We start from the raw sequence: 19,765 nt of genomic DNA on the forward strand, positions 1-19,765 counted from the left end.
CATATTAAGGCGAAAGTATTTATTGCCTCATACTGTCGTTAGCAGACGCGTCGGCAGCCGTGTCGACAGACGCGTCGGCAGGAGCGTCGACAGACGCGTCGGCAGCCGTGTCGACAGACGCGTCGGCAGGAGTGTCGACAGACGCGTCGGCAGATTCGCCCGCCTTTCGGCGTCACTGCTTAAAAGGCTCAAGCTTCCAGCATGAATAAAGGCGCATCTAGTGAATGCATGGGCTTGATAAATAAAATAAAAGGAGTAAAGTCAAGAAAAGGAAAATAAAAAATAAAAAAAGAAAATAAACAAAAATAAAAACAAAATAAAATAAGATGTGAAAATGCAAAAAGAAATAAAATTAAGAAAAGGAGAAAGAAAATAAATAGAAAAAATGTGAAAAATAAAAAGTAAATAAAAACAGATATTTGTTAGGTTGGGGCAACCAAAAGTAAATAAAAATAATATACCCCTGCCTGAATAAAAACAAACAGTGGCCACGAAACGCTTTCGCCTTGCAGCACTTTAGAAAGCCAAAGTGCCCCCTGAATTTTTCGCTTACAACTTCCAGCACCTTGCCACAAATTGTGAACTGTTGTTTCCTTGCTAGACTGTTGGTCATTACTTTGGCTTTCTGCGTGTTAGATTTTAGACCCGCCGTTCTGCTCTGCATGGGGTCTTAGTACCCCGTGCTTAGCGCTGCACTGCTGAAACTTGATGAGTGACGCGAACGGTACGGTGCTATAATCTTGGGACGCGCGGATTGTGCCCTGTGGCAGACTTCAAGGGTGAAGGAATGCACCCGAAGAGAATACAATAGAAGTTGTACCAAAATTCGATTCCCATCAATCATGAATTGTTTGACTGTTTTGGGCGGTTTCGATGTTTTTTGGTGAGGAAAACTAGTATTAATTTCTTGAGGTAACTGGATATAAAATATAACATTTCAGCCGCCTCTCTATTGAAGTTTGTGGCGTCACTGCCTCAAAAGGACTACGTGACAAAGGTCTAAAAGTGAATGGTGGTGCTGCTTAGCTTCACGCATGAACCCCCCCCCCCCCAAAAAAAAAATAATAAAAAATAAATATATATCATGATGTCACCAAAGTTTGCTCGCGTGAATGGCGGCTGGTTGTGGTATTTCAGTTTACTGCTGTTTTCTAGCTCATAAACGGCTGGTGTTCGATGAACGTACGCGCCCCGTTTTGATTATGACCGGGCAATAAATCGATACAGAGAAAGCTCAAGTAATCCTAAGCGGCTTTGTGTCCTGGCCTGTCATACCCTGGAATTCTGAACAAGCGTCTATTTAAGCTAGAAATTTTCATGAACGCAGTTTTTTCATGTATCGTAAGATTCCACAATAACAATATGTTTGCAGATCTCCCTTCGGCAGGCCTGCATGTTTTTGTCTACGACGTTTTCTGTATCGTCAAGCGTGTTTCCCGTTGGCTTTCTGTGACAGACCTAACCTAACCTAACCTAACCTAACCTAACCTAACCTAACCTAACCTCACCTAACCTAACCTAACCTAACCTAACCTAACCTAACCTAACCTAACCTAACCTAACCTAACCTAACCTAACCTAGCCTAGCCTAACCTAACCTAACCACTGCACACGCTTTAAAAGAAAGATTGCGCTACGCATCGAAGAAATGGACCGTTATCTTGAAAGCTTCCTTAACAGTTCCTTACAATGTTCCACACAGCTGCCTCTTAATTAAAGCCTTTGTCTGAAAATACTCGACTTGAATCCAAGGAGTACCTGCTCTCTGTCCGGGACTAACCTTCCGTCCTGTATCACTGTCCCACCAACAGTGACCACGAAGCGGGGAGCTCCAACGCCAGCACCTTTTACAACTACGCCCCGTCCGAGCGGCGCCGAAGTCGCTGCACTGTTATTCAAACAGGCGCTCAACAGGAGATATGCACCATGCGACGACTTCTACAGCTTCGTATGCAGTGCATTCTCAGGCGCAGAAGACGTCGTCTGGAAGGTGAGGTCGTTTTTGGCCGTCCTTTGTTGGGACATGCGTAACCAAACCAAAACTGTGCAGTCTAGGAGAGGGGGGGGGGGGGGGGGCAAAAATTAACCTCCCATTTTTATTCGCCTTTAAATCTGTCACTTCAAAAATCATTCATTTTGCTAGCTTGGATTTTGAATTGCCATTTCTGAGTCATGTTCTGTGTACGTTGCGTTGAAATTAACACCTCTCTTAGGGCTAGTTGGTGCATACTTGAATTAGAGAAAAAGTAGCCCCAAACCATGCATGCCACAAGAAAAGAATGAGGACGAGACACAAGCGCTAACTCACAACAGAAATTTTATTGAAGCCAGGAAGCGCCTTATACACGGTGAAGTTTCAAGGGGGAAAAAAGGTGACATGGATGAGAAGGTGAATAAAGGCAACCATCTGGGAACGCAGAAACAGGCAGGCAGCAAAAAATTGCAAGAGAAAAAGAGCAGTTACTTGATAGCAGAATCTAGAAAATGTTCATAGGGTCCTGCGTGGCCCTTATCCTTTGCTGCGACATTTTCTTAAAAAACGTTGATCAATCAATAGATAAACTTTTTTATGGGGGGGGGGGGGGGGGGGGGTTAAAGCTTTTAGGTATGTGGACGATGTTTTAGTGCTTTTAATAAAGCAGACATCCTTCGCCTACCGCTCTAGAGTAGGCGAAGTTCAGAATGTTTTTGACAAACATGAACTTGGGCTCACTTTTACCCATGAACTACCCGACACTAATGTTTTACAGTTTTTAGACTTAACACTAACTTTCCTTGAAAGACGCGTGCTGGGGTTACTACCCGCGTGCAAAAGAAGATTTTTTGCCTTACGATTCTATGCACTCCAAGACCGTAAAAAGAGCAATAGCGTCGCATTGCCTAGAGTCTTCTCTCAAGAAATCGTGCGCACATCAGTTGCAAGACAGCTTTCAAAGTAAGATGAGCCGACTTTCGGTGGCTGGGTTCCCCTGCAATGCGTTGGTCGCTATTTGCAGACCCTCCTTCAAAAACTTAAGAACGGAACACGAAGAAATACCGCAGAGGATTGTTTCAGGACACAGAAGCCGCTTGTTGTGCAGTGCGTATTCAAAAGCTCGCACAACTTGAGGGAAGTGGCCAACATTTATGGCGTGAGTGTCGTCTTTTCGGCTTTAAACAAGCTGGAAAAGTTGTGCCCACGAATCTGCAACTCAAGAAAGCGGGGTTGCCAGATGAGACTCCGTATACCAAGTGTTCTGTGTGAGTGGTCTACGCTATCCCCTTAACGTGTGGGAAGTTTTATGTCGGCCAGACTGGCCGCTGCATCAACGAGCTTTTGGGGGACTATACCAGAAATCTATCAGATTTCAAATATAAGTACGCACATTTGGTTGCGCACGTAATGAGCTGCGACGGGTGCGAGGCGCGGTTACATGAGACGAAGATTCTTGACGAGAGCACCGATAGAACTGCACAGGTTAGTCTAGAGGCAATTTACATAAAGAAATCTGCCTGTAGGTGTGTCAGCACTCCATCTTTATCTCTTTTTGCCTCCCTGTTCAATTTTATAGATTCTGCTATCAAGTAACTGCTCTTTTTCTTGTGCGATTTTTGGCGGTCTGCCTGTTTCTGCGTTCCCAGATAGTTGTCTTTGTTCACCTTCTCATCCATGTCACCCTTCTTTCCCCTTGAAACAACCGTATAAAAGGTGCTTCCTGGCTTCAAGAAAATTTCAGTACTGAGTTAGCGCTTGTGTCTCGTCTTCGTTCCTTTCTTGTGGTGTGCATGTTTTGGCGCTAGTATATCTCAATTGTGTTGCAATTGTTTCTGTGAAAACAAACTGTCTTTTGCGCTGTTGAACTTCTCTTATACCCAAATTTAAAATTTTTTGTCTCAAATATTCGTTATTTTCATATTTGCTGAGCTTCTATATTATCCTGAATTTGACAAGGAAATTTCTTATCCTGTTACGATTCTGTAATAGTTTTTAGATTTTGCTTTCCCTCCCCATTTATTTCCAGACTGCGCCTTTAGAATGTTTGAAATAAGTAAATATAAATAAACAAATGATTGATTACCGGAGCACGCAAATGGCATCTAATTTTTTTACGAGCTGTCTATTTGAAATTGCCAGTATGGTATGTGCATGCCGGTAGTAATCGCTAGTTTGATTTCTCATGAGTAATGTTACTTCACTTCCTTTAGGAAAGGCGAGATTACGCTTAGAACAGAATAGCGTGCTAAGTTTTATTACTACTAGTACCTACTTTTTCCCTACTGTTTAGCACCTACTATTTAGTACCTACTTTTTCCCGAACAAGCACCAACCTTGCCATCCCCTAATGAGCTAATATAGCCAAAGACATCATTAGTCTTTGCGGCTTCGCATTGGGTTGCGGGGTAGTCGTCGGCAATTTTTTACTTTTTCCTTTGACGTCTACCGCTGTTTTCCCGTTCTCGCACTATATGCATGTCCGGACTATTTTCACGTCGAAATGACTTTTTTCGCCTCTAATTGCTCCAGATCAATCAAAATAGGTGTACAACTACATTTTATCATCCTCTGTCACGTGGTTGCGTTTCCCCCCGCAATTTTGACTTTTAGTACTGTTTTCACGTGCTCGCATTATATCGACGTCCGATACTATTTTGACGTCTAAGTGACATTTTTGGCTCTAATGAACCGCAGGTGGTCTAAATTTCCGGAGCCCTTCACTACGGCGTCCCTCATAGCCTGACTCGCTTTGGGACGTTAAACCCCAATAAACCAAAACGAATAAACTAAATACTGCTGTTGTCTTTCTTCTATCAGATGCGTAGCCGTATAAAAGAAGAGATCAAACACATGCTGGCCACCATGCACATCCCGACCAGATTTCAGAGAGCGACGGAGAAGGCGGCTGGCCTGTATCGTGCATGCGTCGACCTTGCATCAAACCCTAAGAGATCCCAGGTAGGGCATAATTAGGGTCGGTGTGGCACGTCCCTCGAACGTTCAAGGAATTGAAAAAAAACACTAATATTTTGAATGCATTCACACTATTATATGCAAATAATAAATTAAATATATTAATATCATCAAATTAATAAACAAAACAAAGGAACTTTCACTTGTCGACTCGCTCGAGCTTTACCTCAGGCTATGTGAGTGGCTTGTAATCTTGTGTCATGGTTTTACTGTGGAACGTGGTCCTTATAGTTCGCATAGCCCGCTGTTCGTGCGGTTAGTAGCAGATGAAGTCGTCGCACCTTCATGATGCAATCACGTGACATGTGGATACGCGTGCGCCAACGTCTACGAATTCCGACGCAAGCGCAGCTGCTAGAACAGAAGCTTGGACGATATTGTACGCCGGTGAGATGAAGAACGCTGACTAGAAAAGCGCACATGTCAGTGACCCTTTTGTCCATGTCCCAGTTCACGCCGTTTGTGATACCGCATTCGCTCCGCTGCACACGTGATGATGACGTTATTTCCCGTGAATGTTACTCTCTGTAGAGAATTCATGCAACAACGTTGCAAAATCCGCATCCTGCTCGTGCCACCCTTACAATTTTTTTAGACAGCAGTAGACTGTCTATAGACTTCTGTCTATAAAGTATATAGGCTTTCTATAGACAAATCCTAGACAACAGTCTATAGGCAATACAAAAGCTATAGAGTATCTATAGACAATCGATAGATTTATATCCGTACATTTTTAGTAGTGACATATTCAGTAAAAATAGTAAAAATAGTTTTTCTGTAAAAATAGTTTTTTTGACAAATCTTGCGTGGCTGATCACATTGCTGTTACTATCGTACATACGTGATAGGCTTCCGTAATAAAATTATTTTTAGTAGATTTTTGTCCATAGACAGCGTACAGACTGTCTATAGACAAAATATCTATAGGTAGGCAGTAGAATCTATAATATGTCTATAGAGTGTCTATAGTCAATTTTGATTAGGGACCGCAGAGAGAGTACTTCAGCCCGAGCACTCTTTACACTGTACCTACCTGCGCGATAGAAGGGCCAGCTACAAATTAAGCATTCGACCTTCAAACTGTCAACAAAAGCAGGCACTCAGATTCTCAATGGCGCTCCGGCTTTGAAATGATTCGGGAGCCAGTTCTAGCGGAAGCACCACGAAGTAGCATTTTTTTGGTACCTGTGCCACCTTAAATGATATTTCGACAGATACATCCAGGAGAACATCATTCATTGATATCTATTGCGAAGGAGCGCTGTAGCGTTAACCGATTCATTTCAGCCAATGTTCAGTCAAAATAGTTTTTTTTTACAAATCTTGCGTGGCTGATCACACCGCTGTTACTATCGTACATACGTGATAGGCTAGCATAATAAAAGGATTCTAGCGGCGAGACATGCAACACACAAGAAATAAGATTGAAGTCAACACGGGTGCCCATGTTATCTTCTGTCTTCTTTCTTTTGTGTAGCACGTCTCGGCGCTAGAATGCTTATATTGTAGCGAAAGCTACACTACTGTAGCTGGGAGGCATTTTGCCATGTCCTTTCATATGACCTTGAAACGACCTTGAGACAAGCCATGGCTAGTGTTTGTAGGCACATATACCTAACCCTGTGATGTGCATAGAGTTGACCACCCTTGACTTTTACATTTGACCTTGAGCTTTAACCTTCAATTTTGATGTTAATCTTTGACATTGAATTTGGACCTTACAAGTTGTCGGCAGAGGCGATATGAAAGCCACCTGTTTATCAGGTTGTGTCACGTGATTCAATTCACAGGTGTGACGTCAGGTAGGGGGTATATATAAACAAAGCTATGTGCTTGACTTAGTCAAACGCTATGGAGGAAGGAGAGCCTTCTGAGGAGCGCTCGTATAGTGAACTACATCTTCGGACATTGCGGCAAGCCACGTCTAGCTTTTGCTGCGTGAAACTTCGTTCGGTGGAGTTGAATCTCTGCCATTTTCGTCTGACAACCAACTAGCCAAGCAGATGAGGCTTACAGTCACACAAGGTTATAGCTGCTTAATATTGTCACGTTCTAGTGACGGCAGTCCAGCAGTCAGGAAGACACCAACCAGTCTTGGAAACGAAGCTCCTTATTTGGGCTGACTTGCGCCCGTAAAAGAACTGAATCACTCGGCGGCGGCGTAAGCAGCAAGCGTGCTCGTCGGTCGTCGAACTACGAATGTCCGCCGCTCGCGGCATCGCTCAATTTAAAGCCGGCAAGGAAACTTCCAGATAACAGGTCAAGATCATCTACGGTAATCTGGAAAAACCTAGATGCAGCCTTTCATGGCTGCGAACAATCGAGATTAGTCTGGTCGCTTCTCGCGCCACGAACAAAAGTGATAACGACCCTTTCCTGCTGCCTTGAGCGTGAACGAACAAACACTGCAATGATACGTGGCATTACCCCCCTTCCAAAGAAGCATCGTCTCGATGCTTTAAAATGAGAACAAACACGGACAATGAAAACTTCCAGTCCTTTAGCGTTCATAATATGGCTTCAGGCGTACGACATGTACGACTTCCGGGCGTTTGCGGCGTCGCTGAGATGCTGTCGTGCCGTCGGGGATGACTTCGTAGTCGAGGTCACCGATGCGACGGAGAACCTTGTACGGGCCAAAGTAGCGTCGCAGCAACTTTTCACTCAATCCACGGCGGCGAACTGGCGTCCATATCCAAACACGATCACCTGGCTTGTAATGCGTGTCTCGTCGGCGCAGATTGTAGCGTCGGGCGTCGGTGTGCTGCTGGTCTTGAATGCGAAGCCGCGCAAGTCTTCGGGCTTCCTCGGCGCGATGAAGGTAGGCGGCAACGTCGAGGTTGTCTTCGTCAGAAACGTGCGGGAGCATTGCGTCGATTGTTGTCGTGGGCTTCCTGCCGTATACCAGCTGGAATGGGGTAAACCTGGTTGTCTCCTGGATGGCAGTATTGTACGCGAAGATCACGTAGGGCAGAATGGAGTCCCACGTCTTGTGTTCGGCGTCGATGTACATGGAGAGCATGTCTGCGATGGTCTTGTTCAGACGCTCTGTGAGTCCGTTGGTTTGTGGATGATAGGCAGTTGTCCTCCGATGGCTTGTCTGGCTGTAGTTTAAAATCGCTTGCGTCAGCTCCGCTGTAAATGCCGTCCCTCTGTCTGTGATGAGCACTTCGGGGGCGCCGTGTCGCAGGAGAATTTGCTCGACAAAAAATTTTGCGACTTCTGTTGCGGTACCATTAGGCAACGCTTTTGCTTCGGCGTATCGGGTCATGTAGTCGGTGGCCACGATGATCCACTTGTTACCTGATGATGAAGTCGGAAAGGGGCCGAGGAGGTCCATTCCTATTTGCTGAAAGGGCTTAGTTGCAGGTGGTATGGGGTTGAGGAGTCCGGCTGGTCTAGTCGGAGGCGTTTTGCGTCGCTGACACTCACGGCGCGTTTTCACGTAATGGGAAACGTCGGTAGCTAGCCGCGGCCAATAGTACTTCTCCTGGATGCGGTGCAGCGTGCGAGCAATCCCGAGATGTCCTGCAGTCGACTCATCATGACATGCCTGCATAATTTCTTTCCTGAGATTTTTGGGCACGACAAGAAGATGCACTGTCCTGTTCGGCGCGAAGTTCTTCTTCAGGAGGACATTATTGTGAAGGATGAAGGACGACAGTTGCCGCTTGAACCCTCGGAGAGGCGATGTGGTCTTGCCTTTCAGATAATCAACTAGGCTTTGCAAGTCAGGATCCGAGTGCTGCTGCTGCGCGAAACTGATGGCGCTTACCGGTCCTAAGAAAGCGCTACCTTCTCGTATACAGGCGGTTCTCAAACATAACCGTTCGCCGGCCGCCCAAATGTAGGGGGATGCAACACACGAAATATAATTCGGTGCTGAGATCACACAACTAAAGCGTACCACAAGGAACAAGGCATCACATCTCGATTAAGTTATACGATCTTTACTTGGTTATGGTCTGTGTGAAACCACGGCCGAAGCTCTGAAGCGCTCTGGAGGTTAGACTAAACTCAGAAGAAAGCATTCGTAAGTAGAAGGTTGGACAGCCGTTAGCGTACCTGAGTTAGTAGCTCACCGTACATCACGTTGGGGGGTAAGAGCTCCGATACTACCGGTGCTGTGTGGTTGTCTTTCTTCTACTTTATACAAAACGATAAGTCATTAAAATTGAGTATAATTCTAATGCCGTGCTTGTCAACAATTCCAGGTAAAAAAATGTCTCAGTTCTTGCTTTTAGTGAAAGCTGGTCTATCCTGACAGTGTTGTCATACTTGAAATTTCGTCCCGAAGTAACGAGAAATAGTCATTTGAGAAATGCAACCTTTCTGACCTACGTTTGTTATTTATAAATTTGACTGGATCATAGCTGGTCAGATTTTTGTTTAGAATGATTACCGAATATTTCCCACTACAAGTTTGTTCGATTGCTCGGACATAACTCAGAAACGCAGAAATAATTGCGTTTACTTTTTTCCATGTATTTTTCTTTACCCAATGATTATACCTTTAAATGAGTCTATCTAGAATTTTTTGCACAGCGATCACGTCAGCAGTACTGGCGATCACTCGATAAAAGAAAGCATTGTTCAATTATAGCCGAATTGAGGTACCGCTATTGAACACAGTGATGTTCATGTAAATTACCATACACATGAAAATTGTGCGTGATGCGCTCACTGTATAGACCCCTGAAAAGCCACCGCACTGCTGTCGCTGAGACAGTGTTTGATATCGTGATCTTTTAGAGACAAGGAACATTTTGCGTACGTTTCCTATCACGTCAGCAGTACTGGCGATCACTCGATAAAAGAAAGTATTGTTCGGTTAGACCCGAAATGAGGTATCACTATTGAACACAATGATGTCCATGTAAATTACCATACACATGAATATTGTGCGTGATGCGGTCACTGTATAGACTCCTGAAAAGCCACTGCACTGCTGTCGCTGAGGCACTGTTTGATATCGGGATCTTTTAGAGACAAGGAACATTTTGCATACGTTTGTTTTTTGCATTAAAAGGTGCCTGGAATACAGCCAATTGCATAAATTGCGTGTAGAAGAATGCATCGACTTTGAAACATGGTAAAAAAGTGACGTCATCGGAAGTCGTAGACCGTGAAAAACAAACTTGAGCTATTTAGGACACAGTCCTGAACTACCAAGTGGTTGTATTTATGGGCCCTCATGTTGATAGGGTGGGCCGACCCGTTCCTTTAACGTCGTGATGAATCAGCAGCGTCTGTTTCTTTCAAATGCCCAGCTTGTGAAGCTGTTAACTTTCTTATGCGAAAGATAGAGTGTAGGAAAAGGAGGACGAATATCTACTTTGCACGAAAAGTGTGCTCTGTATGACGAAGGCAATGTGAATGTATGTTTCACCTGATGCTTTTAAGCTTGGACTGCACAATATAGCTACAAACAAAAGCAACTGCGGCAACGGATACGTCACACTAGCTTTGCTTGCTACCTCGATTGCAGGTAGGGGTGGTGAGAGCGTTCCTGTCTAAGCTCCGGCTGGACATCTCCAACATCGATCACGACCCGAACTTCGACATCCTGCACCGACTGGTTTACCTGAGTTTTGTGTACGGCTTTCCAACCTTCGTCAAGTTCAGCACCATGAATTTTGTGGGTCGTGGCCAGGTTATATCTGTACGTATTTCTATTCAGGTGTTTCGACCTCTGTGTGTACCTGAGAGAGAGGCGTATATGATGTCTCTAGGTTCATTACTGACCAAAAAATAAGGCACAGGGACAGGAGCGGCGGGCCGTATCGAAACAGAAAGAAACCTTGCATTAATTTCCAGCGCTCTGGTGTTACAGTTAAGCGGGTGGGTTGAGCCTTGAGCTCATTCAGTTACGGTGATTGCCAGAGCTTTAGTGACTAGAACCACACTGAGCTTCCACGGAATTGACGGCGTGCAGCGCTTCCTGGAATAGATGCTTGGCGGAGGAGGAGGCTGAGACGGAGGCAGCATGGTGACAAATTGGACATGGGCTAGTAAGAAAGTGCATTGTTATCGCAGGTATGAAATTCCTAAAAATGCTGGCCACTGTTGTGAAGCGGATGACCAAACGATCAACTGGCGCTATCAAGGCATAAAACTTCCTTGCTTTCGTCTGATGTAGATACAGGCTCTGTCAAAAAAGAATGGAGCGAGAGGTTTCAACCTGGGCTCCTCTGTGTCGTTCGTTACAAGCAGCGCTACATAACTTTGAAAGGTGATAGGACCTTTTACTTGCGAGCCCGAAATTTTGGCCTTACACAGCTGGTATCAAGGAACTATGACAAGCGTTAGAAGCTAAAGTGTTGGACTCAAAACTTTTGTCAATGGCTGCATATTGCCGTGTTGATCATTACCGGCTATTAAGGCGAAAGCCTTTAATGGCTCATACTGTCGTCCGTTAACAAAGCGTGTCACACGCTTTTAACTCTTGAAATAAGAAAGATAGAAGAAAACCAATGGTTGCTTCAGAGACAGAAAGAAAGAATGTAGCTAGAAGCCAAGTTCGGTGACTGCTGATTAATTAGTTAATTACAGGCAAAAATTCCGAAATTGCGTCGATATAACCACGGCAACGGTGTGACGTCACATCCACTGGAAGCCGTCATGGAATAGAAAAAATTTTCAGAGAATGGTCGAAAAAATGTCGGATTTGTTTCAAATTAGCTAAAAAAATTGTGTAATTACGCGTAATTAACACTTAAAATCCCCGAAAGATGTATGATTTGGGTGTCGATATAGCCACAGGAGCGGTGTGACGTCACAGCCACCGGTAGTCGTCACGACATAGTGTCCTCGGCTTTCGCCTCTCAACATCTTAGTTGGCAAAGTGTCCTCGCAATTTCATTTCGGGACTAGCGCTTGGGGTTCTCTTTTCAGCTGCCGCGCGGCGCATGGCTTTGAAGTTTTAAAAATGGCTCGCTGACATCATTCGTGGCTTAAAGAAAGATAATTCAGGACGCTATGCTTGGCGTTAATAGATGGGCTCTGTTTCAAATTCCTGGTACAGTCGGGTATGGGGAGAGAAATTGGGGGGGGGGGGGGGGGGTTCGGTGGAGTGTCATGGTTATTTGTATACCTGACCTGTTCGTGTAGCGTATGAAGGCAGCAGTATATCTATTGCCATCTGGTTTGCAGACTCTTTATAGGAAACCGAAAAAACACAGGCCGTTTGTTGCTTCCGGACACTCTAGATTTGTTGCCTAGATTATAAGAGCTTTCGTTCTGCCACATAGGAATCCATATACATTTTATCAACAACGGAAGCGGATTCTCCTCCCAACATACCTCTATGTAAAACGTGCTGACAAGGAATAGACAAAACAAAGGCTTAGAAAGAATTTGGTTTTATGAGAGTCCGTCAGCTCCCTCTATGAAGAGCAAATGAGCTTTTCTGCCATCACAGCTTTCACACATTGCTTGATCGCGGCCAGTCTAAAAGAAATTCAATTGTCCATCCGAATCGGTTGTATGCTGTGGCTACACCAAATTAATCAGAAAAAACAGGGGGAAATCAGTGATACGTTAGAAGTCGCCAAGAAGACAATTGACAGTTTTCGTAAAGTTGATGTTGTTTATTGCAAATATTTTCCTTCTAACATTTTCTCAATTTGCCATGCCTGCACAATTTTATCGCAGTAACACACGATAACTATTTCTGCATAAACCGACCTACTTCTGCCCACTGACTTCGACCTCAGAAGTAACATACAATCATATTTTTCTCTTAATGTGATACAATGTGTTCAACATCAAAGCGTCAATTCCAAGCTCGCCTAGATGAGATTACTGATAAGGGAAGACTGCATGAAATAGGCAATTTGACTGCATAAGCGTATCAACGCGATCTATAAATTGTATTTATTTATTTAACCATACTGCAGGCCAATGCTTTGGCCCTAGCAGGAGGGCTATCTCACTATCTTCAGGGCTATCAGCGCTATCTTCGCGAATGAACACTGCAGTGGAGTGCTGGCGCCCCCTGTTTCCTCGCGGCGTTATCCTGATGTAAACGGTACTTTTACCCGTTTCTTTCAGAGGCTGCGACATTGAGCTTACTTCTTTTCAAGCAGGAAACACCAACGTCGTCAAGTCAACTGCTACTTCTAGCCTGTAATGTTTGCATCATAAAAAAACGCTAGAGATGAAGACAAAGCTAATGGCTCGCCCTGTCTCGTCCTCTTCGTCTTCACCTGTAGCGCGGTTCTTTTTTATGATGCAGAGTAGCCAACTAGGCCGACTTTCCGCTCTGCCTGTAATCTTCCTCTCATACTTGTATTCTCGTATCAACGACGACATGGCCTCAGAATAGGCGCCTGATGTGGAAACTCTACGCTGCCGCAGATCGAGATCAGCAAAGAGGACGAGAACTGGATGGACACCTCCCACCGGGAAAATAGCGGATGGAACTTAAACTTATTCTACATGAACATTTTGGCGACTTACGACCGAAACCTGGACTCCACGCCAATCGTCGAGCGTATAATCCGTGCCGAGATGGAAGGTGGGTACACCGTGCTGCTTTGCAATCGCCGAAAATATGCCCGAAAATTTTCATACTTAGACCGAGCTATCGTGCAGAAAAGAAAGAATAGCGGAAAGAACTGTGGAAAATGTTAGTGTCGCACGCCGAATGCGGAGGAACTCGTACAAACATCGGTTGCCGCTGATTTCGCTTAAGAGCCCCTGTGTTCTTTCATGTCAATCTTCGTCTGCTACATTTTGTTGCGAAAGCAACGCTACGCTAGTCGCCATGCCATTAGCCTTATTAGCCTTTCTGTTCACGACGATGTGTTGCCGGTAGCGATAGTGGATCTAGGCGCCGGATGGTCACTTTCGGTTTCTTTCCCGACATGAATGAAAAATGGTGGCTGGCATTCATAAGAAATGCACGCGTGCAATCTTGCACTGTTTATGCAGCAAGACATCAGTAATGGAATCACTCTTTGTGGATACTTTGAATAATAACAAACCACTGAGACGAGTTGCCTTCAAAGCTATTATCTTCGGACAGTACGCTGTTTTAAAGGACCGTACGGAAAATTGGAACCCTCAGCGTTGGAGCTGAAATTTTGAGGCGCGTGTGATGAGAAGCCACTTTAACACACCACAACAGTCCAGAATGGAATTGCAACTTGATTATCTGGCAGTTTAGAACTAATGCCTATGAGCAGGGAGATATAAGCCCCGCGCCTTCCTCGATGTATTACCTGCGAATTGCATGTTTACGAGGACATCCCAAACCGAATATTTCTCAAGCTAGCAGCGTTGAAGATGTGCACTCCAGCTTACCAATCGATGGTTGTGCAGTCGAAGGTGCGTCTGATCGCTTTAGTGTTAACCTAATAATATTAAGTTTTCTGGCGCGCTTTAACTTGCAAGAAGGCCGTAAAAAATCACGTGACCGTTGGTAACCTCTTGGTTCATTCATCCTTCAATGGCATTTGTGCTATACAGGAGGTCACCATTGCTGAAAGAAGACCTTTTTTGGCTAGCATGAAACCGGTCATCATGATATCGATTCTGACTCCTAGCTGTTTGTCTGACACGGTCTCGGGAACAAGTGAACTAACGTTGGACCCGCAGTCCTATGCCCACTCTGATTTACAACCAAATATGTTGAGGAGGAGTTGCTAAGCCACTCAGGACAAGAACTACAAAGCATGATCAATGAGTTAGACAGGCAGAGCAGAACGGTGGGGGCTAAAAATTAACATGCAGAAAACCAAAGTAATGTTCAACAGCCTAGCAAGGGAACAGCAGTTCGCAATTGGTAGCCAGGTGCTGGAAGTAGTAAGAGAATATGTCTGCTTAGGGCAGGTAGGGACCGCAGATCCGGATCATGAGAGGGAAATAACTAGAAGAATAAGAATGGGGTGGAGCGCATATGGCAGGTTCTCTCAGATCATGAATGGTAGTTTACCAATATCTCTCAAGAGAAAAGTATAGAACAGCTGTATCTTACCGGTACTCACCTATGGGGCAGAAACGTGAAGGCTAACAAAGAGGGTTAAACTTAAGAACAACGCAGCGAGCTATGGAAAGGAAAATGGTAAGTGTAACGTTAAGAGATCGGAAGAGAGCGGAGTGGGTGAGGGAACAAACGCGGGTTAATGACATCCTAGTTGAAATCAAGACGAAGAAGTGGGCTTGGGCAGGGCATGTAATAAGAAGGCAAGATAACCGCTGGTCCTTAAGGGTAACAGAGTGGATTCCAAGAGAAGGCAAACGTAACAGGGGACGGCAGAAAGTTAGTTTGGCAGATGAGTTTAAGAAGTTTGCGGGGATACAGTGGCCGCAACTGGCAAAGGACAAGGTTAATTGGAGAGACATGGGAGAGGCCTTCGCCCTGCAGTGGGTGTAGTCAGGCTGATGATGATGATGATGTTGAGGAGGTTATTCCAGCAATCCATGACTAGACTGCAAAAGACAGGGCACAATAAGGAAGGCAACTGCACTGCGTTGTGTCGTCCTTGGTGTGTCCCGTCGCGTCTGGTGTACTGTGTAGCCTTTGGTGCGTTCACAGAAAACATCCGTATGTCATCAACAGGATGACGTACAACGAAAACTGAGGTGGCCGGAGGAGCTATAAAAATGCAGTGTGCCTCTCTTCACGGCATAAAGAACATCATCAGTGAATGGCTCCAGGAATGGCGTCTATGAGGTTCTCGTCCAGGATATCAGTAGGCATTCATGAGCCTGTGCTTTTTTTGCCATCAAGAAGGCATTTTGCAACGCCCTACACGCAGCTGCGCGGCCGATGTGATCGTCGATGACCAAGAGTAGCACTGCAAGAGCTTTCGTTCGCCGAGTCCTGTACGAAATTAGGCAGGAAGTTGAAATTGGGAATCTTCATAGCTATATGAGCGGTGTTTCACGAAGCATAGTCAAACGAAGCGTTACTGGCACTCACGAAAGTTGACCTATAAGGCAGCCTACGCACGCTAAGACCGTTACCTTTTTTCATGTTTTTTTTTGTTCTTGCTTTTTGTCTTCCGAGCAGTGTTCTAAGGGGCATGACGTCATTTCGATGCTTCCTTCCTTTTTCCAATTCAAATCATCCCGGCCCCTTTGAATACAAGGCTTAAGATTCGCTTGTAGACGTATGTGAAATTTGCAAGATTACTTTTCGCGCTTTGTTTTCCTAGCTTGACGTTTAGTCTTGCGCTTAAAAATGAAATGGGATGTCCTTAACTGTGTCGTGTTCTTTCGGACGCAGTAAACCAGAACGTTGCAGGTTGTGCAGCGCCATTCTCGCTGAAAGCTCAAGGTGCCGTCATATACTTTGCCTCTTCATTTCCTGCAGTGATGGAGCGTTTGAGAATCCTCAGGGAGCATCCTTTTGGGCCCCGGTTTGAAACAGTGGGGACACTGGGAAGCTTCACGAAAGGTTACGCTTCAAATGGTGCGTTCTCGTTCATTCTGCAGCTCCTTTTTTAAACATGCGGTACAGGTCATTTATGTTGAGTCCTTCTTTAGGAGCATCGGCATGCAATTACATCTAGCATATACCTTGCATTGTGTGAAAAAAAAATAAGTAGAAGGGAGGCATGAAATTTCCTGTTAGGGTTAATATCAAAACTGCTGAAGCGAGCCGCTCTCGTATAAAACACATGTCCCTTATAAAAATGGTCTACAGAAAGTCTATAGATTTCTTATAGACTCTATCATCTTACTATAGATATATCTTTTTGTCTATTCATAGTCAATAGACTATCTATAGACAAAAGTCTATGGCCATAAAAGTATGGCCATAAATCTATATACTGTCTATAGCATTTGTATTGTCTATAGACTGTTCTCTAAGATTTGTCTATAAAGAGCCTAGAGTCTTTATAGAAAGGAACCTGTGAAGAGTCTATAGACTGTCTAAAAATTTTTTTAAGGTGTCATCCAGATATGTGGTCCATACGGAAAACGCTCAGCAGCTATGACCTTCAATCATTAACTTATATTCTTCCAGTTCCCTTTAAAAATCTGCTCATGAGTCTGTTGATATTGCCAGGTTGGCTAAAAAGTGTTTGAAAACAGTGTTCTTGTGTTGGCAATATTATAAAGGTTTGAATATATTCAGCCAACGTCTTGCGATCACGCAATGCTTTTCCTTCTGTTGATGTGAACCTGTCAGTGCTGTCTTCTTTGTTGACAAATGCATTTTTTGCGCTTTTGTTTTGTGTCTGAGAGTCATAAAAACTATTCCTGTGCTGCTGTCATAAGTTGGGGCAGTCGCCTCGTCAAGCTGCTGGTAACAGTAGGTTTTTGCGGCTGCTCCATCTTTTTACCTTGTACAAAAAAAAATGACTAGATTATCTGTAGGTAACCATGATAATCAACACTTCTCGATCTCTTGTGTTCCTTCATTGGGAATTGCTATCGTTATGACCCATTTCACGAACCCATAAGGGGTTGTATTTTACGAAAATACTGCGTATGCCGCCGTGGTGGCTAATTGATTATGGTCCTCGGCTGCTGACCCGAAAGACGCGGGTTCGATCCCGGCTGCGCCGGTTGAATTTCGATGGAGGTGAAATTCTAGAGGCCCGTCTATTGTGCGATGTTAGTGCACGTTAAAGAACTCCAGGTGGTCGAAATTTCCGGAGCCCTTCACTACGGCGTCTCTCATTGCCTCAGTCGCTTTGAGAAGTTAAACCCCTTAAACCAAACCAAACCAAAATGCAGCGGATTGGGCGGCATAAAGGGACTGGGCTCTTAAAGGCGTTCCATTAGTTAGGTTATGGCAGCCGCATTTTGATGGAGTAGAGATGCAAACACTCCCTTGTGCTGCGTGATGTCAGTGGATGTCAGTTAAGCCAGGGTCATGGAAATTAATCCGCACCCCTCTGCTACGGCACCCATCATGGTCTATTTGTCCTTTTGAGACTTTAAGCGAAACGTAAGAGCGTAACAAGCAAGCCATACTATACCATAATTTCGGTTTATGTAGTGCCTACGGACGTGTCAACACCCGTCCGTCATCCTGACTGGGCTCTATGAAAACGGGGCCGCAGAAGGTGGCATCGACAGTTTTGCATTACGTTCATAGAAGTGTATACTATTCGTTTTCTGCCCATTGTAGACTACGCTAAGCTAGGCAGCGCTGTACGGCAGGGCTGCGCTGTAACTCTGTGGACGGTAATAACAATGGTCATGTAAATAAATATGCAGTGGAAGTTCGCAAAAAGCGATTGGAGGATTGGTGGCTGAAAAGCAGAGATGTGACTTAAGGTTAGAAGTGTAGGAAACCGTAGGTAAAGAAGACGGCGAATGTTAATAAGAATTGACAACACAGTTAAAAAAATAAAGAAAAGCTGAGCATGGTGGCAATTGCCGCCACCCCGTTTCAAAGGGGGCGCTCCTATCCATCCATCCATCCGTCCATCCGGTGGCGCGGCGGTAATAGAGAAGTGCTGGGGCATCCTGTGGCCGTGCCCATTGCGTACGGCAGAAGGCACGGGGCCTCCAGTTCCGCCAGCTTTAATTAGTGTAATCATAGGGGCGTTTTATTACAAACGTTTTAAGGAAATAATAAAAATATAGAGCGGAACGTTGCATTATCACTCCAGTTTTTGGGTTGATAAATGGCAAATTAGCAGTGTACTCAAAAAGTAATCCACATAGGGCCTACAGAGTGCCCAGATCAAGACTTCCGTGTTTCATCTATCGTGCTCTACGATCTCAGCCATGGCAGCGGCTCTATCGGCTTTCTACTTTCTGGGGTATTTATGTGGCGTTGTACCTAGACTTGAGACAGCTCACCAGTGCCATCTTCGTCCATAGCAGCGGACATAGAACGTCCAATATTTCCCCGAGTGTCACGTGAAAAGTGGTCAATGAGTGTGGGTGAGAGCTTTCTGAGACCTCTGTTATGCTACCTAAGGCATCGAGGTTTCCAGAACCGAGGCCTTGCTTAAGCTGTTGAATAGGCAAAGGTTTGGGAAATGAAGGTCTCTGAAAGACGTATGCTTTAAACCAACAGTGACCGAAACCAAAAAAAAAACATAAAGTAATGTTCAGTACAAACTCTACTGTCGACCTATGGTAGTTCTTTTTCTTTCCATCCACCTATATTGACCTTGATTGATTATACTGTTAATTTTCCATTGCCCGACAGCACAAAAAAACAACGTGCCGAAACATTTCCCTATCTGTTCCTTGGTTCCGGTGAATGCAGGCTTCCTTAATTCACTAAACAAAGGGATGCATCTTTTCGTTATGCACAGTGCGGGAGTGTACATTTTCACGGACTTTTAAGAAAAATCTTTTTTTCCCTTATGTTCAGCTGCGATAATTAGTGGGAGGATGGCTTTGATGCACGAAGCACAAGATGCCGTTCGTTTAAGCGAAACTGTAAGTTGTAGGTTTACTGTCCCGAATCTACTCAAGAAATATGAGGGACGCGGTATTTGACGGCTCCGGAACAATTTAGATCACCTACGACCCTAGTGCATTTAGATCACTTAGTGCACTAACTAACGGACCACCGATTTAGATCACATAGTGCACCAACAAGGCGCATCGCACGGCCGCCTTTTGCAATTGGCTTGCGTCGAAATGCGGCCCCCCGCGACCGGGATCGAACCCAGGTCTTCCTGATCAATATGCGAGTGCCCTAACCACCAAGCCACCAAGGCTGGTGGTTCAATGCGGTTAATAGCGCATGTTTAGCCTAACTATTCCAGGGATTATGAAAGAAGCCAACAGCCGCAGAAACCAAGGGGCACAGGGGATTTTTTATTTTTAATTAATTTATTTATTTTGTGGTGTTGATGAATTTAGAATATTACTGAATATGTTATGGCTTAG

General features: G+C 44.7%; 1 protein-coding gene across 1 annotated transcript in view; it reads left to right on the top strand.

Moving 5' to 3' along the window:
• The window catches only part of LOC149331763 (membrane metallo-endopeptidase-like 1), a 607,819-nt gene that overhangs the window by 36,131 nt on the left and 551,923 nt on the right, over window positions 1-19,765 (top strand). The window contains exons 6-8 of the mRNA XM_089556867.1: window positions 1,812-1,990; window positions 4,793-4,933; window positions 10,437-10,610. Coding sequence (XP_089412993.1) covers window positions 1,812-1,990; window positions 4,793-4,933; window positions 10,437-10,610 — 494 coding nt within the window. The remainder of the gene's footprint in view (window positions 1-1,811; window positions 1,991-4,792; window positions 4,934-10,436; window positions 10,611-19,765) is intronic.

This window comes from Amblyomma mixtum, chromosome 8 (genome assembly GCF_055824585.1).
Source record: "Amblyomma mixtum isolate Tamu chromosome 8, ASM5582458v1, whole genome shotgun sequence".
In the NCBI taxonomy this organism is placed as follows: Eukaryota; Metazoa; Arthropoda; class Arachnida; order Ixodida; family Ixodidae; genus Amblyomma; species Amblyomma mixtum.